The sequence below is a fragment of the Carassius gibelio genome, chromosome B6, assembly GCF_023724105.1.
Source record: "Carassius gibelio isolate Cgi1373 ecotype wild population from Czech Republic chromosome B6, carGib1.2-hapl.c, whole genome shotgun sequence".
Taxonomy (NCBI): Eukaryota; Metazoa; Chordata; class Actinopteri; order Cypriniformes; family Cyprinidae; genus Carassius; species Carassius gibelio.
The window spans coordinates 11,175,252-11,200,060 of NC_068401.1; the positions used below are offsets into that span (position 1 = coordinate 11,175,252).

At 34.3% G+C, this 24,809-nt stretch overlaps 1 protein-coding gene across 4 annotated transcripts in view; it reads left to right on the top strand.

The window, feature by feature from the left end:
* The window catches only part of LOC127960102 (discoidin domain-containing receptor 2), a 31,985-nt gene that overhangs the window by 3,856 nt on the left and 3,320 nt on the right, over positions 1 to 24,809 (top strand). The window contains exons 2-15 of one of the 4 annotated variants that reach the window (XM_052559652.1): positions 10,237 to 10,344; positions 15,861 to 15,963; positions 16,512 to 16,743; positions 18,257 to 18,404; positions 19,040 to 19,142; positions 20,517 to 20,700; positions 20,923 to 21,163; positions 21,260 to 21,325; positions 21,469 to 21,605; positions 22,175 to 22,391; positions 22,478 to 22,704; positions 23,663 to 23,790; positions 23,923 to 24,120; positions 24,301 to 24,535. In XM_052559652.1, the coding sequence (XP_052415612.1) occupies positions 10,239 to 10,344; positions 15,861 to 15,963; positions 16,512 to 16,743; positions 18,257 to 18,404; positions 19,040 to 19,142; positions 20,517 to 20,700; positions 20,923 to 21,163; positions 21,260 to 21,325; positions 21,469 to 21,605; positions 22,175 to 22,391; positions 22,478 to 22,704; positions 23,663 to 23,790; positions 23,923 to 24,120; positions 24,301 to 24,535 (2,325 nt within the window). In that variant the 5' untranslated portion in view covers positions 10,237 to 10,238. The remainder of the gene's footprint in view (positions 1 to 10,236; positions 10,345 to 15,860; positions 15,964 to 16,511; positions 16,744 to 18,256; positions 18,405 to 19,039; positions 19,143 to 20,516; positions 20,701 to 20,922; positions 21,164 to 21,259; positions 21,326 to 21,468; positions 21,606 to 22,174; positions 22,392 to 22,477; positions 22,705 to 23,662; positions 23,791 to 23,922; positions 24,121 to 24,300; positions 24,536 to 24,809) is intronic. The other 3 variants (XM_052559654.1, XM_052559653.1, XM_052559655.1) reach the window with 3 other exon arrangements.

Here is a 24,809-nt window from a genome sequence, read left to right on the forward strand (position 1 = left end):
TGTAATTTAAGTCAGAAAGCTCAGGAGAGAATATATGTTACATTCCAGTGTGTTTTGCGCAGGTGCACACTCCGATGAAGTTCACCGGAATTGTGTTCATACAATTTTGCTCACTTTTGTTTAAAAATACAAAATGATGTTTTTCGGTCACCTGTGCTACCCCAAATGGGTTAGGAGAAAAGTAGAAAACATCTACTCATCACAAAACCTCATGACACTGTAACATGTGTCGTTGCACTTGCATCTGTTTTTGCGATCACCTGGCTCTAATTTAGCTGGAACTGCCATTTGATTTGGATTTATGCATTTCCATGAAAGTAAAATATCTGCAGTGCTATATGACCATTGCTTTAGGGAGGAATGAAAGAGGTTTCAAATGAAAAACACATGTTTTCTTCATTCCTAAATTTACAGGTGTGTGAATATCTGCCTGGCAAATAAGATCCATTCACTCCAGTGGTACGTAGTATGCCAAATAAAGTGCACTATTGTAGTTGTGCTCTGAATTACACTTAGATGCACTCTCATTCTGAATTATATTAAGCTTTGAAAAAAAGAAAAACGTGTAGAAATTGCTAGTAAATTTCAGGAAAAAATAGCTAATAAAACAGTGAAGTAAACATGAAATTTAGAAGTAGAAAAACTGAAATGGTATTTAGTTTCAAAACATTTTTTTTTTTACATTTTGTAGAAGTGTTTGGAGAAAGTTAGTGTCATCTTATCCTGAAGTAAATCATCTAAAAACTGTGAAGGATTTTGAAATGCATGATTGTGAAGTTCTCACTGCCATCATTTTTAAAGCCTATGATAAAACCCCGACAGTTAATTGCAGTGAGCAGTGGAGGGAGGCTCTACAGCATAACCAAAAGTGCATATAGTTGTCTTGAAAGGTGGCGTTTGAAGAGCCCGTCACTGTCATTTTTGGGTTATTTGGTTGGTTAAGTGACGATCTCAGATCTTGGAACGCTCTCACGTACAGGACCACAAATTGAAACCAGATTTTGACACTGATGTGCAATGAGGTTTAATTGAGGCCTTTAGATAAAGTATGACCTATCTGTCTTCCAATCCATATGAAACTTTCATTAGATTATGTCCTCTATTCTAGAATGAGAGTCTGGTTAGAGTTAGGATTTGTTTATGTTCAGAACAAAGTTTATAGGAAAGCTATTAATTATTTTATAACCTGCATATACGCTTACTGTAAATTGTTAATCTTTGGAATATAAGCATAATATAGAATAACATTTATCTCTGTCCATCCTAAAACAAAACAAAAAAGCTGACCCCTTTAAATATTAAAACGTGGCTCAATTATCCTTGATGTGGCACAGGAAAAAGTGCAGGACAATAAAAGCTTTGCATATAAAGTGCCATTTCTCTTTATTGCTGTGGTTTTCACAGCACATTAAGAAAACACTTACCTGTAAAATCCAGCATTTATCCCAAATGTTAATTTAACAGTAAAAATGGGGTAGCTTTTGCAGACATACCTAGCTATGCGCTCCTCTATTTAAATTCAAAGAGCACACTGTGTCCTCATTGCAAAATCACTGACACTATTTTTGACTTTCATTTCCTTTTTCCTGATATGGGCCTCATGCTGTTTATGAGGTAGACAGGCTCTGTGCGAGGCCGAGCTTTTACTTTTAAAGCGATCTTCACCTATTGCATGTGAATGATGTTGACTAAAGCACCTAGAAGACGTTGTGTAATGTGTTACACTGAAGAGCCAGTATTGTGCTTTGGAATCAGTTAAATCCTACTATATTTATTCTTCCAGGTCTCACCAGGGCCACGGCCTTCGTGTGCACTATTGGCCCTCTGTACTTTGGGGTGTTGTGTTTAATAAGGTCCTTCAATCCACTAATGGTTTCTCTTTAAATACTGTTATCAGATAAAAAATGTTTTAGTGTGATTTTCTCAAATGATATTTTCTCAATAATATTATTTTAGCTTGTTACTGAGAGTCTGTTTATGGTTAGAATCTTGGGGATATTTGGAAAACTGATTTCCCACCACCAAACTATACTATTAAACAGACAAAATTATTTTTTCCTCCTTTCTTATTTTAAATTTTTTTTCTAACTCTAGTATACTAATTGCCCCAATGGGAATTATACCTTTTTATGTACTTGCTAAATATTATTAACATGAAAAAATATATATATATATTAATAATCAAACTGGCTTCCAAGATGTTTAAAAGCTTTACTATTCACAGTACAATTTTTTTCTGAAAAAAAAAAAAAAAACGCTTGTTGTGCACATTAATCTGCATAATTAATTTAAATAAATATTTATAATGACAGTTGTTGGTTTTTCTAAATCCCACCAAATTAGTTCATACATTTTTTTTTATTTGTTTTCGCTTGATTAATTAACTATCTTTTAAAAAATTAAGTTTTCTTGTGAGATTATTTATTCATATTACTTTTGATATATCGCACTGCATATTTTTCCCATTCAACCATTATGAGTGAAATTTCAAGTAACTATTATTAATACACGTATTATTATACACTCATGCATATGTCAGACACTTTTACCAGACACTAGTATATGAAGAGTTAATTAGCAAAAACAGATAACTTTCAGATAATTTGCAAAAATCATGATTTTTCATTTTTCATTTCAATTAATCTCAATCAAACTGCAGTTGGCTATTTTGCTTAGGTTAAAAAAATAACAAAAAATACAGCTAACTAACACAATTAAAACATGATAACAACAAAAATTTTGATTTTTTTTATTTTAAAAAAGGATTTATGTTTTTTTTTATGCAGATAAACTTTTCATATGTATACGTAAATTAAACTAGTCCATGCATTTCCTGGGAATTTACCTTTTGACCTTTAAAAGGCGCCATTCTGTTCCAGGTATGCTTTTGTAATATGCATACTAATGTATCAAATATAAGATTAGAGAATTATTTTGTTTAGTCTGCATCTTAAAGTCAAGAGAACTTAAAGGTTCTAGTAACACTTTTCTTTCCCTCATTAGTGTTAATGCATTAACTACCCTAAACTAACAACGAGTAATTCAAAGCTTTTTATTTTATTTATCAAATTACAACATTTGTAATTTGAAATTAATATGAGTACATTTGTTCATTGTTTGTTTTAGTTCTGAGTTTATTCATTAATATTAAGTGATGCATCTTTTGATTTAAAAATGACTGATTATTTTAAAATTAACATAAAAGAGGTAAATGCTGTAGAAGTATGGTTCATTGTGAGTTCATGTCAACAAATTAAATCCTTAAAGGTAATGTGTTAAAAAGTTTCCATTAATAAACACTGTGTGCAACACTTCACCTAAGATGGCAAAAATAAAATCTTTTTTTTTTCAGAATTCCATGTGGAATATTCCTCGCATTAAGCCATTAAAACAAATATACTTGGAAAAAATCATGATGGATCTTCTTTGCGTTGATGTGGCAAACCCACTTTTTTCAGTGAAACAGAGACTAGATCATGCGGCAGATCTGAATGTGTCCTGATTTCATTCCACTTTTCTAAGGCTTATGTTTTTAAGTATTAACTGAATCTCAGGTAACCGGTCCAAACCCCTTCAGGAAAACTCTCAAAAAAAAGTATCATTAAAAGAAGTTTCTAAATGATAATAAAGACAAATATTAAATTAATAAGATAATAATATTAAATAAGATTAAAAATACTGAAAGACATTTTATACAATTTATACAACATAAATAACACTTTTCTATTGTAATATATTTTAATGTTTTTTTTTTTTTTTTTTCATTTTTAAAATGTATGTTTACATTTTAAATGTAATTTATTCCTTTGACCTGTGGTTCTGTGTCCCATGATCCATCAGAAATCATTTTAATATGCTGATTTGGCACGCAAGAAAAATTTCTTATGGTCAGCGTTGAAAACATTTGGACTGCTTAATATTTACTGACCCCATTTTTTTTTTATTGTTGTATGTTCCTTATACTAATTGACTACTTTTAATGCAGACTATTTAAGCTCTAATGTCTTCTTTGAAGTGTATGAAGCATGGCCGAGGATTTAGCAAGCTGCTGCATGAGCTTTCCTTTGTAATTCCTTCGAGTCGCTGGGAAAATGATTTTAAACATTCCAAAGTACTTGGGTGACACAAATGAGAAACTTTAACAGCTGCTAAATATAACGTGCCAGTCTTGAAATGGTCCTGTCTGAAAGTCTGAAGTGTCTGAAAAAAACCATCCATATTCTGAAATGTTTGCCTACTTTGTCTTCTCAAGTTATGTGTTAAAGTTACAACGACAGCTTCATAATGCAGTATGCTCCTAGCATACTGGCTGGTTTTAGAGACAAATCTTTTATTACTTGCCCCGTCTGCCCGTGTCTCCTTAAGTTATTCTCATCTGCCTCCTTGCAGGATCACTCAATGTGAACACTATGATTGGTGACATTTGAGGAATGGCCTTGTAGGGCTGGTACAAATTTCAAACACAGAAGGCCGTGTAATCATATATTATGCTGTAAATGTGTAGAGCACATATGAATGCTTCAGAGGCAACCGTCCAGTGATTCCATATGTTGACTACAGTCTCTGTGTGACCAAGATCATCTGCTCCATTCACACTCCGCCTGAAATGTTATGTTTTAGCATAAACTGAGGGACCTAAACTACCACGTTTCAGTGCAGTTACTTGAAACTCCCAACATACACTGAGAGAAGGGCTGAGAGAATTAAAAATGATTATTTTTGTTGTTATTGTATTTGTTGTTTTGTTCATTTTTACATAGACCATTAAGTTATTGTACTCTAGAATTTTTTCTTTTTTATAAAAGTTTGATAATTAAGAGGGGTTTTTTGTGTTTTTGAAAGTCTTGTATGCCCACCAAGGCTGTATTTATTTCATAATAAATACAGTAAAAACAGTAATATTATTATTTATTCCTAGGATGGCAAAATTATCTGAATTTTCAGAAGCTATTACTCAATACTTCAGTGTCACATGATCTTTCAGAAATAATTTCATTTTGCTGATTTGGTGCTCAAAAAACATAACTAAATATTTTTGTGGAAATCATGATACACTAAAATGATGTGATGCACAAAACTTTGGGGTTAATGAGATTCATAAACAAACAAATAAATAATTTTATTCAGCAAAAAGTGTGTTAAAATGATTGAAAGTGATGTGAATAATATTACAAAGGATTTTTTGTAAAGAGTAAAAATAACTATGCATTTCAATAGCAGTAAATAGCAAATACTTAAACTATTATGAAAACATACTTACCTGTAAAGTAGCATATTCGGAATAAGGGCCAGATTGTAGCAAAGTCGGAATTTACCTTTTTTTTTTTTTTTTTTGCTTTTTTTTTTTAAATAGCCTTTGCACAGAAAGCTTTGTATTTGCTAGTCTCCTAGGTTCACAAAAATGTTGCCCATAAAATACGTTGCATAAATTTGAACATCTGAGTTGTGCTGTTAGGTTGTAAATAAAGCTTAACCAATGATTCCTCAGTGCATCTACTTCCAGGAGGCCTAAAAAAGTGCTTTTGCTTTTGCGTCTCCCTGACATGGGACCGCATCAATACTACTGCGGTTCCTGAAACCATGCCTACTCTCTTTGCACGAACATTTGGGTGGCCTTACACAAATATTTCCACATCGTGATGTAAACATGTGGGGGCGTGTTTGGATGAGGCGTTTTAGCCCGGTCTGGATCAGCCTTCTCTTTCAGATAGAATAATTCTGCAGATCTCATACATGCACAAATAGCCACATAGCACACTAAAGAAAAGAAAAAATTGAAATCGCATCATATGCCCCCTTTAAAGACAATACACAATAAACTGAAAAATAAATACAATAATGCTATACAATATAATAATGTTTTGTGCCGTGGCATTAACTGACAATCTTCTGATATCTCTAAGTGTTTGACTCTTGGGAATGTGACTTTGGGAAATGCTGGCAAAATAACACACCAAAGAATCCCTCCCCTCTGAGCTGTAACCCCTGTATGCACTGTAGCAAATAATTGAGGGTCCTTGTAACCCAGCTCTTTCCCGTGTGTGTGGTATCCCCTCTGCTTGGAAGTTCACACAGAGGTTTGCAGAGTCACACGTGTTAACCAAACAGGGTTGTCCCTGGGGAGACAAAGCACATTTGTAAGAGCCACCGTAAAAATGGAAGAACTGAGTTGTTTATCATTATTGAGCTCTTAGAGCCCTGCCGCTTTCAAAATCACTTTGCAGTGAACTGTTCTTTTGTTTTGTTTTTGTTTTGTTTGTTTTATTTTGTTTTGTTGAGTTTTGCTTTGTTTTACTGTTTTTATTTGTTAAAGGTTTTGTTTAATTGAATTTGTGTTGTTTGTTTCATTTCTTGGTTATTGTTTATATTTAATTGAAGTTTTGTTTTGTTTTGTTTTGTTTATTTTGTTTTGTTTCAATAGGGCCCAATAAGGTGTCTAGCCATTATGTGGAGCCTGCATATACACCGCAATGATTTTAACAATGATTCAATAATTCTGCTAAGCAATGTGGTTGTTCAGGCAAAATGGCTTTGAACGCATCTCAGCCAATCATAATCAAAGATCGAAACTATCTATTAAATGAAATACAGTGAAATCCATTCATTCTTAGTGTGTCAGAATGTCCAAATACTTTATAATATACATGAAGTACAAATGCTGGTGGTCGACCAAAGTCACATTAAACTTTATTATCATACACTTCACTTCCTTTGATTAGTGTGCATTATTATTATTATAGTGAATGTTCAAAGATGTGTTGTATGTTGAGTCTATAAGGCCTTTGTTGTTGTTTTAAAACCTCTTTGAAATGCTCAAACTTAAATGAGGCAGAAGAGGCAGAAATCTGCCTGATGATCACACATGTTCTTGTTATATAGGGCACTCCTACTTCAGCCCTGTGAGGAGAGTTTTGTTTGGCTGGTGATGAAGACTTTTCTTGGCTTCTTAAGGTCTCCAGCAGAGATCCAAAGTCACTTTTGTCCCAACCTTAAAGACTTTAAACTGAACTTGAAGAACTTTGATAAATGTGCATGCTGCTGTTTCATTTATAAAATGCATGTTTATTTTCTAGTGATATAACAAAGATTGATTACTGAAGACATCATTATTAGAAGTGATGGTTTTACAGGATTGGATGTGTGTAGTAATAGACATTGTGTATCGTAATAAAAAATGACTTGTTTCCATTCAATTATACAATGACTTTGCTCCAAGGATATAGTACACATGTAATATGGACCAACTTTTATATATAGTGTATATAAGGTTTTTATATATAGTTATTCAGCATATAGACTGTCTAATAATCTAGTTGACTAATAAATCTGGCATTGTGTAATACATTGTGTGTAATGTTGCTGACTAATTGGACAAATTACATTGTCCTTTTTTGGATAAAAGCGTTTACTACATGCATAAATGTAAATTTAGAAAATAACAGATGGGTTTTGAATGAAATGACAGTGAGTTCATATGATGATTTTTTTATGTTACATAACTCGTCATGAATCATGTGTTGAGAAATTTTCAATAGTCCAGGACAGTCATGCACAGTCAAAAGCAGTGAGTAATCCTGCGCTTGTTTACGGTCCAGCATGTGCGTTTCATTTTCTCCATTATAATTAAAGCAAATTTAGTTTTAGCCTGCAGCATCTGTCTTTATAAGACTAAGTATAGTTTACTGAATGAAATTGGCATGTAAAATTGGAGTTTTGTACAATATATCCTGACATTATAGCTCCCCTAATTATGTGTCATAAGCAATTCTGTTGTTCATTGGTTCTTGAGAACATACATGTTGTGTAATAATAATGTAGTAAGCCAGTACTATTTCATATTATGATCAGTAAAGGTGGGAGTGATATTTTGACTGAACTGGTCATCTGTATTGGCTCTAACACACTCTCTGAGGTAACGTCTGACCCACAGGCAGACACTCCACATCCCCTGGTCAGTTTCTTTTTATAATTTTTTTTTTTTTTTATGTTAAGGTCAGAAACATCTCTATGCAAGAAGACAAATGCAGACATGAATGCTCGGCCAATGCACTGCAATTTTGCATTTCATTAAAATATTATTAAATATAAGTAAGGGCTCTTGTGTTCCTCTGGCGGTCACAAAAAAACTGTATTCAAGAGGCGATGGTTACATTCAAATATTTGCGACATTTAATCGATTGCTATCTTTCAGGTTTTTGTTTAATGCTAAGAACGTCCCACATATACTGTATGGTGATGAGTTGCTGTCTGAGAGATTTACAAAAGAAAACAAGCATGAAATCATTTAATTTAAATTTAATTGAATTAAAATTGTTTAAAATGCATTTACATTATTTTGTGTGTTTTACCGTTAAATCAGTTTACTTGTTAATAGCTCTCACTGTTGCTGTGTTTTGTTCAAATTTTACAAAACCGTATCTTTTCCTGATGTTCCAGTTAAAATGAAAATGACACTTTCTTAAAACTTTGCCAATAGAACAAAATACACATACATCCTATATAAGATATATTCACACATTGCAGTCATGTACTGTATAGTGTTTGGCAAGACTGTGTAGTTAACTAAATTACTAACTACTCTAGAGATGAATTAGCTAAGCTAAGCTGAATGCTACTCTTACATAAAGAAGCTCGTGATGGTAGAAGACAAGACCTCAGATGATGCTCTGAAACAACATACAAAACTACCAAACTTTGCTATAAGTTTGATCACAACATATTATCATGATTGCTGTTAATAATGTTAATAGTAAAATAGAAACTTACATTATGTTTTGAAATTATTTGTATTGAGAAAAACGCTCTACAAATAAACTTGAATTGAATTGAAAGGTATTTTGAGCTACATTTAAGCTACTTCATACTGTCTATAAATATAAAATACTTAAATATGAACTATTACAAGGTCACCTGTGAAAACAAAATTGGACTTTTGCCTAAATATAATATAATGACATTATTGGCATTATTGCAATTGAATGAAAATGTGTTAAACTGTAGATTAAATTGATAATAAAGGCACTTTGCACTTTTGGCCAACTTAAGAAGGACTTAAGTTCATATTTATATGTAATTTCAGTTACGCTTTAGAATAAGGAACACATATTCACTGTTAATTAGGAGTTTTCCCTCAATAAACTTCTAGTTTGCTGCATATCAATAGATAATAAGACAGTTGTTAAGTTTAGGTATATGCTAGGTAAAATGTACTGTAGAATGTACCGGAAAACATTTGGGGTGACCTATTTGTAATAATGAAGTAAAAAAAAAAAAAGTAATGAAAATGTTTGCGGTGTTCCATTTTTTCTAACCTTTTTATAGCATACATAAAACTAAGACATCTGCATAATATATCAGTGTAAATATGAATATTAAAAAGTGCCGGCTAGTTTTATTGTGTATCTGTGTTTGCTCAAAATTCAGACTTTCATAAAAGACTCTGTTGATGGCCAGTAGTTAGTGAAGTAAACCCAGAGAGCTTGTATTTTCTCTTTGAATTCTTTGTCAAGTTTTTCTCTCCTAGCCACAATGCCTCATGAAGTTTTCCCATAGTTGTTGCTGTTCTCACGTCAGTATAATGAATATGGAAATTCCATTATGCTCCGCAGGCAATTATTTCAGCTTTACAGACCAAATTAATACCATGGCCTCAAAATAACAACAACGTGTTTTCCCATTAAATTTGTGTCATGCCTCAGTGCCTTTTCATAACTGGAGAATAAAAACTAAAAGGATGAAGACAGTTCTCAAGCCAACAGATTTTCAGAATATGGAATGTAAATGAGATTATTAGCTTTTCAGACACTATTTTTTAAGGTGTGGGTGGTAGATGAACCTGAATTATGTTCAAACATGAATTATGTTCTTTCTTGTGTGGAACACAAAAAAAAGATATTTTGAAGAATGTTTCTGCCGATACAATAAAAGTTAATGGAGTATAAAACATCACTGTGCCCCACTGGCTGCCATTGTATGGATGGAAAAAAAAATGTTCAAAATATCTTTGACAGTTTAAAATGCCATAATGACATGATGCTGAATACTGACATTGTTGTTTTAATGTATAAATACTGACGCCATTTAAACCTGGGCTGAAACTTGCTTGAGGATTGTTAGGATACAGTTGATTCCTCTTTTAGTTTTATTAAGGAGAAATCATGTTAGAGAGCAGTTCCTGGATGTCTGTGGTGAAATGAAGTCATACGTTTTTTTTTAACCATGTGTCTCATTCTCCAGGAATGAACGTTCCGTCTCCGCCTGAGATGAAGCAGCTTTGGAAGATGCTCTTTCCGCTCCTTATCCTCCTTTACCTATCGGGAGCTGTCAAGTCTCAAGTAAATCCAGGTAGATATATATATATTCTTTTTATACTGTAGATTAAATGGCTTAAACTGTAACTAAATATACTAAATTTAATAATTAAGCTGATACTTTTATCCAAAGCGACTCTAGCCTAGGGTTTAATGGCTTACTCAACAGCACAATAACAGTGGTTTCAGACTTTGTAGTAAATTTTAACTACTAGTCTACAATATTATACTAATTGAACAGCTACAGTGGTGTGGGAAAATTTTTTAATTTGCTCAAAAGCTGTGTTTCAGAAAGTCACTATGGAAATCAGTTGTTGTGGCAATGTGGTCACCATCTCTGATTTTATAGTGCATGAATTAAAGTTTTTCTAAAGGTCAGGGTGCTGCATGCTGCATTGTTATTTTTTGACTAGCTTTGAAACTGGCAGCCTTGTGGTTGTGATCAATCTACGTTTGAGGTCTGAATAAGCTCTGGAAGATGCCCCAGATTCCATTCTGGTTCGCATGGCTTCTTCTCTTTTATCTGTGTCTTTCAACTTGAGCTTTCTCTCTCTAGCATGGGTGGTTTGTGGGGAGGAAAGTGTGATGTCAATGTGAGGTTCAATTATATTTTACAAGGAAACCAGAAGCCAGCTCACGGTGAGCAGCCGTACAGTAGAGACTAAAGCATAAGTCTGGAAAGCAGCTAATACCACCACGGCTAGAGGCAGTTTCTTCTGGGATCCCCCAGGATGAAAACCACACTGTGCTCTTGTACTATATTGGGCTGTGTTTCTTTATGAAGCAGATGAATTTGATTACTCAAGGTGACATTGCTTCCTTCCCCCGATCATGTGTCAGTTTCCTCTGCAATATTTTAAAAAATTAAGACCGTAGTCTGACATTAAAGGCTTAATTGATAATGCATTGAGTTTTAAAACATTTTTGTATTTGTAGTGCAGTTTAAGGTTTAGAAGCATGCCAATGTAATACGAAAAGGAATGCATAATGTTCTTTAATGTGTTTTTTTTTATAGCCATATTGTGTTTAATGTATTCAAGAGGAGGATATGGCAGTCAATCCAAACTGTTTAATTGTCGAACTACAAAGTAGTGTCTGGCCTGTTTCAAAGTAAACATGGAATATGTAAAATGCTTTGTTAAAAACCCCTCTGTGTGGTTTATGTGAAGGGAGTCTGAATTGTTTAAAAGTTTTTGGATGGCTTGTGGTACAAGCAAAAATAACAGAATTACACTCAGCTGTTCTGTTGCTGCCTCAATGTTCTGGATTGTTACTTTCCGGTCTGAAAGTATCTGAGAAAAGTGGGTGAAGGAATCCTGCCAAGCATTTTTACCCCAAACACAAAATAAAGAAGAAATTACATTTTGGAAAAGGAAAACGAATTATTAGGACCATTTAAGTTTTTAATTGTTTGTAGACATTTAGACAGACATAATAGTAATAAGATGAATATAATAGTAATAAGAGGAATCATCGAGATTTTTTTTTGACAATATTTATTTCATTTTTATTCATTTTTTACCACACACACACATTCTTGAGAAATTACACTTTTCAAAAGGTTCCTGTACACTTCATATCAAAATACAGATTTAATAGGACATAGTCACAACTGAAAAACTAGTTTCACAGGCTTAAATTAACATTTTTTTAAGTAATTGTATAATTTTTACTGCAATATATATATATATATATATATATATATATATATATATATATATATATATATATATATATATAATTTTTTATTTTTTTGTACTTCAGCATCTGTTTATTGTGTAGGGGGGCGGGACACTTCAGATTCTAGAGTGCATTTGATTGGACAGAAAGTCTGATGAGAAGCTAAAGTGCAGAGTGATGTCATCAAAACCGTTGATCTATGTCGGAAGTGAGAGACAATAAGCTTTGAATGCTTATATATTGTAAATGCAATTTTTTTTGTAGCATACTAGCTTATAGATAACCTAAAGGCTAACATTTAGCATAACAAAAAGCTAAAAAACTTCAATTTCATGGGGACTTTAACATACATAACATGTTGTTGAGAAATTACAAGTTTCATTAGATTCATGAAGGGTTCCTGTGCACTTAATTCTGAAAATACAGATTTAAAATGATATGGAGGAAACTACGCTCTCAACAAGCTCAATATTCATTACAATCTGCGTGTGCTGTGCTTTACAGTTTGGATCAATACACTACAGTGCTTTGAACCATTTCCTTAGTAATATATCATGGTATCCCATAATTGCTGCTGAATATTATTACTTCTCATCACAGACACTTAAAAAATCTTCAGTTTAGAATTTCTTTTTCGCAGGCTGGCGGTAAGAAAGGAAAGAACACCATGCTAAAGGAGTGGTGAAATGTAACGGGATAGAGTCCATCACTCAAACCTCATTGAACTGCGTGTGAGCTCTGTGTGAGGATGTGACCTTGCTTTGAGTTTATTATTGAATGTAGCAGGGGCGCAAGCATGATTGTTTACAATGGATTCAACAATCAGACTGGAGTCTGTGGCTTGTACATACCAGACATTTTGACAACAGTAAAGTATATTGAAACAGCTTCTATTTCTTACTTTTCCCCTTTTTTTTTGCTCCAGAGGCTCTGTGTGTTTTTCAGATATTTGTTTCTGCAGCTCATAAGTCATGGCAGAAGACTTTCTCACGTTTACAGTTTGGTATTCGACTAGTTCAATTAAGTGACAGAAGATAATGACAGTGTTTCAGAAAAAGTGTATAAATGGTTGCTTTCCATGGAAGGTGGTGAATTTCCGTTCTTTCCAGGAGAGAGAAGCTGTAACCTCTTTAAATATCAGTTTTGCTCCTTCATATTTCCGCTGGAAAAAAGCTGATTTTTTTTCCTACTTCTGGAAAAGTGTGTTGCTGAACTCAGTAGCTATGGGATCTACTCTGCCAACTTTCCTCTGCTTAAAATTCCCAAAGACTGTAGTTATACCATCCTACTCCCTGCTTTTTTCCACTTTGAGAAATAGATTCTTACGTTTTTTTCTACTGTAGAGAAAAGAAGAAAAGAAAAATGCAAGTGCCTGTCTTAGCAGTTTACATGTGAACAATTAAAAGTGTGTGTATATTAGTATACTTATGTGTGTGCAAGGTTTTGGACCCTGCAGTTAGACAGCAAACATGGTGGAACAAATGTGCCATTCACAAGGATTGAAGATGGAAAAAACTGGTTGGCGGGAGGGGGAAGTAAGCGCCACTCGGACCAATGAATTACTGCACAGGACCAGAGTGGCCCATAAGAGAAAGAGAGAGAGGAAAGACCAAAAGCCACAGTTTCTTCACACAACATGAGTATTTTTCCACCTTTCTAAAGTGGGGATATTTTTAGACCCCGTAACTGAATGTTTACTCCATCTGATAGTGAGGCTGTAACCATCCACTCTTGGAGAGTAGAAAAACATACACATAGCTGTGAATGTATGATTCTTTACAAATCTCTTGTGGGCTGCATTTCAGGTCAGAGCCTGTAAATCTGAGCAAGCACTTTGTTTTCTTTTGTTAGTTTCATTTTATTAAACTGTTAATTAGTATTCAGCACAAATTCAATTTGTTGATTTCATCATTGCGTGTACATTGCCTTATGTTCATATTTGCATATTAATCGAGTAATTTTTAAATCAAATATTGGACTGCTTTTTTTTTTTTGCATATGGCCCTGTGTCTCCAGCCGAATAGGACGGGGCATTCCTTTTCGGGGGCGCTCTCGTGTCAATTGTCTAACACTGCTTTGCCTGTGTTCACAAAGCTATGAAAGCTCTGCTCTGAGTTACAAAAGCACATACATTTTCTCACTTTGTGCCTGAATATTAGAGCCGAGTGATACAACAAGTATGTAATGTATGACATTTCTGAAAGAAAAATATTATTTCTAATATACATTATACATACATTAGTATTTTTCAGTCTTTTGATTTTGTGTAAACAACTTAAAGTGTTTTTTTTTCAATCAGAATATTTAAATCATCTGTCACTGTTAGCATGTAAGTTACAGTACAACTCAGTACAAATTACATTGTAATTATTATTTAAATTTATTTACTCCTATTACTTACATATCCAACATTCAAAAGAAACATTTTAGTACAATAATTTTTTGTACTGTTATCATTTGATATAGTAAAATTTACAAATAAGTGAGAATATTGTGAGTAGTGCTGTCAAAAGATTAATCGCGATTAATCACATCCAGAATAAAGGCTTTTGTTTACATAATATATGCATGTCTACTGTATTCATTTATTATGCATAAATATAAATATACACACACTCAGTATATATTTAAAAAAAATAGATATATAATACACATATTGTATATTATGTTAACAAAAACTTTTATTTTGGATGCGATTAATCGCGATTAATCGTTTGACAGCACTAATTGTGAGTATTCGATATATATCGCCCAGAGTTAGCTTTTATAAATATGTCTCTATACTATTGCATGAGTGCATATGTGTGTTAAGGAAACAGTCAGAGAGAGAGAGAGAAAGAGTGAGTGATGGGGGAGGAGGATGCTGTTCTGTTACATCTGGAAGAGCTTTTTGTTGGGGGATTCAGCTAGTTTTGGGTTATATCAGCTTGTCATTGCCAAAACCAAGCCTCTGAGGTTTCCCCCATCTTGACTTTTAAGCAAACATTTGGAGGAGAGACAGAAAAAAAAAATGAAAAGAGAGACAAAAAGTCCTTCACCACTATCCTTGCTATTGCTGGCAGGATCACAAAGGCTATTTTGTTGAAATGGAGGGGCCACTTGGAATAGGAGTGTCCTTGTACACTTTTTTTTTTTTTTTTTACATGTCCGGATCTTCACACAGACACTCAAAGAAAAAAAAAAAAGATATTACAAGAGATTAACAGAGTTCATATAAATATTCTCTCTTGCTCTGGCAGTGTTATGTGATATTTCAATTAAAATATGAAATACTGATTCTAAAATATACTGTTCAATCAAAATGAATCAATTGTGCCAGTCATCAGCTGGTGGTATGGTGGTCTAAAGCCCTATATTCTTGTTTGTCCAAGAGTTCTTCAAAACCGATTTCCTCTCACAGGCCAAATCTAACTATAAATCAGTTTTTAAAAAATCGACTTAATTTATTCTTGTCCACCTTCTGACTTTAAAACTTTCAACCAACCAGCCACTGTTGCCATGTACTGTAGATTCTAAATATTTAATTCAAGTAAAATGTGGGGGAAAAGTAATAGAAACCATGATGACATGGTTTATATGCTGTTCTCCATTAAATTAACACAAAGAAAAATATTTATGACTATATGCTTTTTACAGTTTATAATGATGAAATCTAAAAGTGTTTACATTTTAGTAACTATCATATCTATTGTTCATTAAGTCAAATAAAGCGAAAGCACTGAAATGCAAATGAAGTAGGAATGGAAATGCTTTATGAAAATTATGTGTTAATATTAAATATTGCCTGCATGTTTATAAGTTGCTTAGATTTATATCTGCAAGATGGATGGGATTTAAAAAAAAGTCATAAAAGCACTATTTTTTTTACAGGTGTGTGTCGGTCTCCGTTAGGAATGTCCAGAGGCCAGATCTTAGATGAAGATATTTCAGCTTCCAGTCAGTGGTCTGACTCCACAGCAGCAAAATATGGCAGGTATGAGCACAAACACACACACACACACACACACACACATACACACACACACACAGTATTTTCCATGAGCTGTAGTGCAGGTTATCTTGGTGGGATCAAACCACATCTGGGGAAATATGGGTGGCCTCATTAAAATGATGTTATTATGCTTCTTCCTTATATTAATTCTGCATTTTCACTGATTCCTAGTGTTCCCAACACATTCCTCTTCATCAAACTAACTATTTTAGACTAAGTACTAAGTTATAGACCTTAGTCAAGGTAGTACCATATTAAATTTTTTACATAAAACAAGGCTTTGAGGGATAGAAGTACAGTATGTTAAACTGATTGTGCTGACGTTTAACAACATACTGATTGTTCAGCTGATGAAATGTGTTTCTGAGTAAAAAATTAAATAAAATCAGTAGACTACAACCTCCGTAAAACAGTTTTGAAAGTTGTGAAGGTTGTAAGTTGTGAAAACTACAGCCTACAGTCTCTGTGGTACAGCCCAGAGAGATGCTTGCATGTATTTTATTCTCTTCTGAATGTTCTTTGTGTCTTAGGCTGGACTGCGAGGAAGGAGATGGTGCGTGGTGTCCTGAGATAGCAGGAGAACCTGAGAATATGAACGAGTTCCTGCAGATAGACCTTCGTTCTCTGCACTTCATCACTCTGGTGGGCACTCAGGGACGTCACGCGGGGGGCATTGGGAATGAGTTTGCCCAGACATACAAGATCAAATACAGCCGTGATGGAAGCCGCTGGATCTCATGGCGCAACAGACAGGGCAAAGAGGTACACGCTGCAACACTGGCCTCTGTGCTATCATAGAAAACACAGCATCTTGCTGCATGCATGTCATCAACTGATTATATATTCATATTAATTACGTTTTTATCAAAGGAGACACAAGAAGAAAAAAGAGATTGACCGACTAACCAATTACCTTTTTGACTGGTTTAAGAATAATGTTTTTTTTTTATTGACTTGTGTAATTATTTTTATAATAATACTAATAATACTAATAATTTAAATGTTCAGTTTAATTCATTTATAATTATAATTAATTCATGTATAATTATATTATATTTTATTTTATTATATTATTAGGAATTTATAAAAATTCATACTTTTTTATAAAACGGAGGGTTTCGGTCCTTGATCCTTATTGGTTGAGCCACATTCTAAGCTGTTGTAAATTACTGTGTTGCCCGGCACCACTTTGTTGGAACCACAACTGTTTCTGAGGAACTACATTGTTTGGTGGAAGAATACTGTTTTAATTAATATCATTACACTTCATTTGCTCAGTTTTAGTCTGTGAAACCTTACTACATATAACTTCTGTATTAAAGCAGTAAGCCCCGCTCTTGTGTATTATCTTATATTTCAAATAAATACTGTTCTTGTGGACTTTTTCTTTATCATAGCAAAAGCATCCACAAAAATATTAATCAGTAGCACTTTTTTAATAACGTTGACATTTTTCTTGTGCACCAAAGCAGAATGTTATGACTTATAATGATTTCTGAAGCATCATGTGTCACCGAAGTCTAAATAAATTCCATTTGAAATATAGAAAATATTTCTATATATTTCTATTCAAATAGAAAACAGTTGTTATATTATATTATATTATAAATTATTATCATGTTATGAATGTCTTAATAATAGTAATGTTTATTATTATTACATTTATAATATCATTTATGCAGATTTGTTTTGCAAGCTAAATGGTTGCTAATTAGTCTAGATAACACAATATAAAAACTCAAAATATAAAAAACACATTTGAATGTGATATAGCTCATATATGCCAGTAGTGAATGTGTTGCAGCAGATGTGCTGCGTGCTGCGTGGTCAAAAGTTTGTGGACCCCTATCACTGTGTTTGACTATTTCACCTACATCCATTACTAACAGGTGAATAAAATCAAACATACACCCATACCCTGATCAATCTCTGTAGACAAACCTTTTCAGGATGGGACATAACTTTCCCACTCCAGCATGAGTGCCTCTGTACAGAGCCAAGTCCAGAAAGAAGTGATTTACTGGATCTGGTGTGCAGATCTGAACTAAATCAAACATTTCTGGGATTAATTGAAACAGCAGCTGTGAGCCAGACCTCATCGTCTGTGGCTGACGTCAATGACACTTCTGATCCCAGCAAAGCTCTCCTAGAAGTGCAACTGTTAATGCGCATGATTTTGATGAAATGTTAACTGTTCATCAAGCACATGTGAGTTGTTTAGGTGTCCACATATATTTGAAAATCTAAATGCATTTTTTTTTTTTCTGTTGTGTAGGTGATCGAGGGAAACAGGAATGCCTATGACATTGTGCTGAAGGACTTGGAGCCCCCCATCATTGCACGTTTCGTCCGCTTCATGCCCGTCATCGATCACTCCATGAACGTCTGTATGCGTGTGGAACTGTACGGCTGTGAGTGGCTAGGTAAGTCCGACAACTAATGAACTAAATAAAGTGGAGTTAAATGCTTCAAATCATTCTTTTTTTAGTCTTCTTTGGTGTTCCATGAAAGAGAAATTAAAAACCGGTTAATTATTTGGGTAAACTATCCCTTTGAGGACACCGCCAATGAAATCACTTGACACAATTTTCAGATCTATGTTAAATGTATTTTCTAAAGAAACCAGAAGTTTGGGTAATGCAAGATGAGTCATTCGTTTTTTGTTTTTTTTTTTCGTTTTTCTGGTCTATTTTCCCAGAAGAGCACAATTGTAAATTGTAAATTTTATATTTCATGTGGTCTTTGTGACACCGCAGCATTTTCATTTTATTTACTACACTGAATTATATGATACTGAGGAGGACACAGTCTTCACAAGCCTTGCAAACTCTCACTCTCTCTGTGACATTAGAACAATATTGCAGTGATATGATATATGTTGTTCTGGAAATTGTAAATGCAGATGAGATTTTTATCATTTTGTAATGACAACTTTAATGTCCTTCAGTTGGATGAATCAGCATTATGTCATAGCGCAGAACCTCCTCTAACATTTCCACCTGAAGGAAAAAAAAACAAACTAAAAGTTTTGACAGTGTTCTCCTGTGTCTGTTTCTAGATGGCTTGGTTTCATATAATTCTCCACTTGGCCAGCAGATGACTCTAAATGGACAGCATGTTTATCTCAATGATTCAGTGTATGATGGAGCAATGAGTTACAGGTCAGTACAAGCTTGAGAATGAATGAGGAAATTACACCTTTAACATTACACCAATCTAAGTCTGAGTGTGTAGCAGTTTAGCTTTGACATAATATAGTCTTATCCCACATCTACAAAATATGATGTACAATGTTAAATCTACGACTAAATGTCAATATATCTCGACTGACAACTGATTCAGAATCAGAATGGTTTCAACTGACCTGTTTGCCCGATGCCTGGCACATGAAACAACTGATCCCAGATCAGTCACACAATGCAGACAGGCCAGTTTGTTGTTGTCTTGTTGCTATGACGACAGGTGCAAAGCCCCAAGAGAGTCACAGTGGTTTCACAGTGTCCACGGGAGAACTTGACTCATTGCTTCCTGAACAATGCCTTCCATGACACCGTGCAAAGCGTGTTTACCTTCTTGATAGAGCTGGCAGGAAAGTGCAAAGTAAAAATCCACAGATTCATAGTCATTAAACAATCACAAGAGAAACCTGTGTCATTGCTGGCGGGGGACAAACGATAAATGTTTAAATGGCTCCATCTAGTGGCCATATGGTGTGAAGAACAGAACAACATTTTAAGTAGTCAGGGTATTAAATACATGTGAGAGGCTTGATTTAAAAAAAAAAAATATATATATATATATATATATATATATATATATATATATATATATATATATATATATATATATATATATATATATATATATATATATTTTTTTTTTTTTTTTTTTTTTTTTTTTTTAATATATATAAATACACACACAACGAAAAGTAGCAACTCATATATAAACATGCAATACCATTTACAAGTTTGTGGTCAGTAAGAATTTTTAATGTCTTTGAAATAGGATATTTTTATGATCACCAAGTCTGCATTGGTCTATAAACAATTCTGTAAAAACAGTAAATTCAGTAAAATTAATTTAATTGAAAATAACTCTTCTCTGCCTCAATATATTGGAAATTTATTTATGGGATTGCAAAGCTGAATTTTCAGCAGCTATTTTTTTTCAGTATCACATGGTCCTTCAGAAATCAGCTGATTTGGTGCTCAAGAATTGCGAGTATTTTTTAATAATTCGTATTTTCATTGTTATTGAAAACATTTGTAATGCTTAATATTTTTGTGGAAACGTTGATACAGTTTTTCCCAAGATTCTTTGATTAATATAAAGAACAGAATTTATTCCAAATAGATCTTTTGTTCGTAAACTGATCAAATGTGAATAATTTATTGTCACATTTGACCAATTAATGCATCCTTGCTGAATTAAAGTTTTAATTTCTTAAAAATAAATATCTTACCTACCCCAAAATTTGAAACCTTTGTATATATATGCAAAAAGATATATGCTGGCTTTATTTTCCCCCGTAGTATGACAGAAGGACTTGGACAGCTGACGGATGGCATGTGTGGCCTCGATGATTTCACACACAGTCACGTCTACAACGTATGGCCTGGTTATGACTATGTCGGCTGGACCAACGAGAGCTTTCCCAACGGTTATGTCGAGATCATGTTTGAGTTTGACCGCACCCGCAACTTCACCACCATGAAGGTAGAAATGTCTGTCAAGTCCTACGCTGATGATTCTCTTTTCTCAAGTCATTTTCAATTCATAGGGTGTGTTGTTAAAAGTGCAGTCTAATTGCTGGAACTACATGATTTAGTGATCGCAAATTGTTGGGTGACTTAAAGGTTCACATGACGCAACTCTCTTTTATTTACACCCGCCATAATGCTTTGTATTCTGTCTCCCTTTTAATCCAAATTGATTTAGGTGCACTGCAACAACATGTTCTCCCAAAGAGTGAAGACCTTTCAGAAGGTGGTGTGTTACTTTCGCTCGGAGTTGGACTGGGAAGCTACACCCGTATCATTCAGCCCCGTGATGGATGATGTCAACCCCAGCGCCCGCTTCGTCACCGTCTCACTCTACAATCACATGGCCAGTGCTATTAAGTGCCAGTACTACTTTTCTGACATCTGGATGATGTTTAGTGAAATCACCTTCCAGTCAGGTTAGTCAATGTCCATGCATAGACCACGACGCTGTCCGAATTGTTTCCTAATGGCACAGTCTTCCTATAATGGCTGGTTTAATGCACTAATTTCAGATACAGCCATGTACAACACAACCTTGGCTCCCCCCAAAACCGGTCCTCCCATCAGCATACAGCCAGGTCAGATTTTTCGCTGTTCCTGAATCAGTCATATGTCGAGAACCAGCGGTTTCTGCGTTATAATCCATTTGAATAGACTTCACTGACCGTTTCTGGAGTGTAATTTCAGCATCAAGTTATCTTTCTTTTTATCCCCTTCTTAGGGGATGACCCCACCCACAAAGTAGATGACAGCAACACCCGGATCCTAATTGGCTGCTTGGTTGCCATCATTTTCATCCTAGTGGCCATTATTGTTATTATACTATGGAGACAAGTGTGGCAGAAGATGCTTGAGAAGGTGAGAAGCTTGTGTCTGGCAGAAGCTTTCATAGCTTAAAAAAAAAAAAAATATATATATATATATATATATATATATATATATATATATATATATATATATATATATATATATATATATATATAAAATTCTCTTTTTTATATAAAATTAATACAAAGACTCAATACACTGATAAAAAGTGAGAGTAAAAACAATTATAACAATACAAACTATTTCTGTTTCAAATAAATGATTTCCTTTTGAGCTTTCCATTCATCAAATAAACTTTAAAAATAAAAAGAATCACGGTTCTGAATGATCGTGTAACATTGAGGAGTAGCATAATGCCTTCTGAATATTGAACTTTTCCATCACAGCAATAAATTACATTATAAGATAAATAATGATGGAAAATAGTTATTTTAAAATGTAATATTAAATGATATTACTATATTACTTACTATATTACTTTTTAATTTTTTAAATTTTTAATTTTGCCCAATTATGGTTTCATAGATGTATATCACGTTGAACTACTTGTTAATATTTTACCTTTTTTAGAGTTTTTCACTAAACATCCTTCATTCCAGGTGTCTCGGAGGATGCTGGATGATGAACTAACTGCTAGTCTGTCAATACAGAGTGAGACCTTCACCTATAACAACAACAACAGCCCGTCTTCAGTGCCCAGCGAGCAAGAGTCCAACTCCACTTATGAGCGCATATTCCCTCTGGGACCCGACTACCAAGAGCCATCCCGCCTGGTTCGCAAACTGCCAGAGTTTTCCCAAACCTCAGAAGACACCAGTGAGTTCCAGAAGCAATGTATAGACTATATATGGATATTCCCTATAGATTATGCAATAGCATATATAAATTTTTGTTTTTTGCAGCTTCAACAAATACAGCTTCCAAGTCGGCTTCAGCCAGTGTACAAGAGGGAGTCCCACATTACGCTGAAGCAGACATCGTCAACCTGCAGGGGGTAACTGGGGGCAACACTTACGCAGTGTCTGCCCTTACCATGGACCTGCTGTCAGGGAAGGATGTCGCTGTGGAAGAATTTCCTCGGAAGCTGCTCACCTTTAAAGAAAAGTTGGGAGAAGGGCAGTTTGGAGAGGTCAGTTCTCAAATAACAAACTAGAATCTTGATTTAGGAAAAAAATCCTATTCCATAAACTGTACTGTTCAAAAGTTCTCAAATGTAATTTATTCCAGTGATGGCAAAGCTGAATTTTCAGCAGCATCTTCAGTGTCACATGATCCTTAAGAAATATTAATAATATGCTAATTTGGTGCTCAAGAAACTTTTATTATTGCTATTATTAATAATATTGGGGAAACCATGATACATTTTTTAGGAATATTTGGCGAATTGAAAGTATTGAAAGTATATTTATTAAAATTAAAATCTTCTGTAACATTATAAATGTCACCTTTGATCAATGTAAAGTGTCATTGGTGAATTAAAATATGAATTTCTTTAAAATACATACTGACCCCAGACTTTCTGAATAGAGCATGTTCAATGATATTAAATCATATCTGCCCTAGTGTAAAACAAATGTGCTAAAATGTATTTGAACTACATTTATTTCATGTTAAAGGATATTTACATATTTCTGTACTTAATAATTTTTTTTATTGTATACTAAATTGGTAGACTGCTTAATTGGAACAACAAATTTTGTGCTTAATGCAATTTAATTGTCTGGAGTAGTGCCGAAGATTAACTAAACATATACTGAAGTATATTTGGTTGAGCTTAAGTGGAGCCATTGCAAGTTAACGTTTGGTACACTTTAAATATCTTACATTTAAAGATTGATATTATTCAAGAATCATATAATCCTCATCAATAAAAAAAAGCATGTTTTAGGTTCAATATTATGAAAAATGCATTGTGCACAAGTAGTACACCAAATAAAGTTTAATTGTGATTTTTATATCAGTAAGTCTCGAGCAATATATCAGTAAATATGTTAACAGATTTGAACTGTACTTGAGATAAAATAATTTGATATGTTACTCTTTTACTAGGGTGAATATGCTAAATGACTGTTTTTGCGTGTCGCCAGGTGCATTTGTGTGAAGCAGAAGGCATGCAAGATTTCATGGATGAGGACTTCTCCTTCGATGTCATTGAAAACCAAACAGTGCTTGTGGCTGTCAAAATGCTTCGAGCGGATGCAAATAAAAACGCTAGGTTTGCAAGCCCAAATGTCACAATCATGTACAACGCTGTCACTACATCCTAATGGAAATCAAATGCATCCTGTTGCTTTAATATTCATGAATTTCAATTCTTATTCACAGCTCCTTTTTTCAATTCTTACAGGAATGATTTCTTGAAGGAGATTAAGATCATGTCACGATTGAAAGACCCTAACATCATCAGGCTGCTGGCGGTGTGTATGAGCTCTGACCCTCTGTGTATGATCACGGAGTACATGGAGAACGGAGACCTTAATCAGTTCCTGTCCCGCCATGAGCCTGAGGGCATGATTGCTCTCCTCAGCAACGCTCCCACAGTCAGGTAGATAACAATACAGTGGTGGACTGTGACTCTAAATCCCTAAGAAAGATGGACTCGTCGTCATTACTTCGAACAGAAATCTGACGAATCAACATGCAACATGTTATTGCTAAACTGAATTTTTGGTAATGTTCTTAAGCACACCAGGTTATGACTCACATCCTGCTTTAACTGTTTCAGTTACAGTAACCTTCACCACATGGCCACACAGATTGCTTCAGGCATGAAGTATCTCTCATCACTCAACTTTGTGCATCGAGACTTGGCCACACGCAACTGCCTAGTAGGAAAGAACTACACCATCAAGATTGCAGACTTCGGAATGAGTAGGAACCTGTATAGCGGAGACTACTACCGTATCCAGGGTAGAGCGGTGCTGCCCATCCGCTGGATGTCCTGGGAGAGCATTCTTCTGGTCAGACACATCCACAACCTAAAAAAATTATCTACCGTATTTTCCGGACTATAAGTCACACTTTTTTTCATATTTTGGCTGGTCCTGCGACTTATAGTCAGGTGCGACTTATTTATTAAAATTAATTTGACATGAACCAAGAGAAATAAACCAAGAGAAAACATTACCGTCTCCAGCCGCGAGAGGGCGCTCTATGCTGCTCAGTGCTCCTGTAGTCTACCCCTGAGCAGCATAGAGCGCCCCCTCGCGGCTGTAGATGGTAATGTTTTCTCTT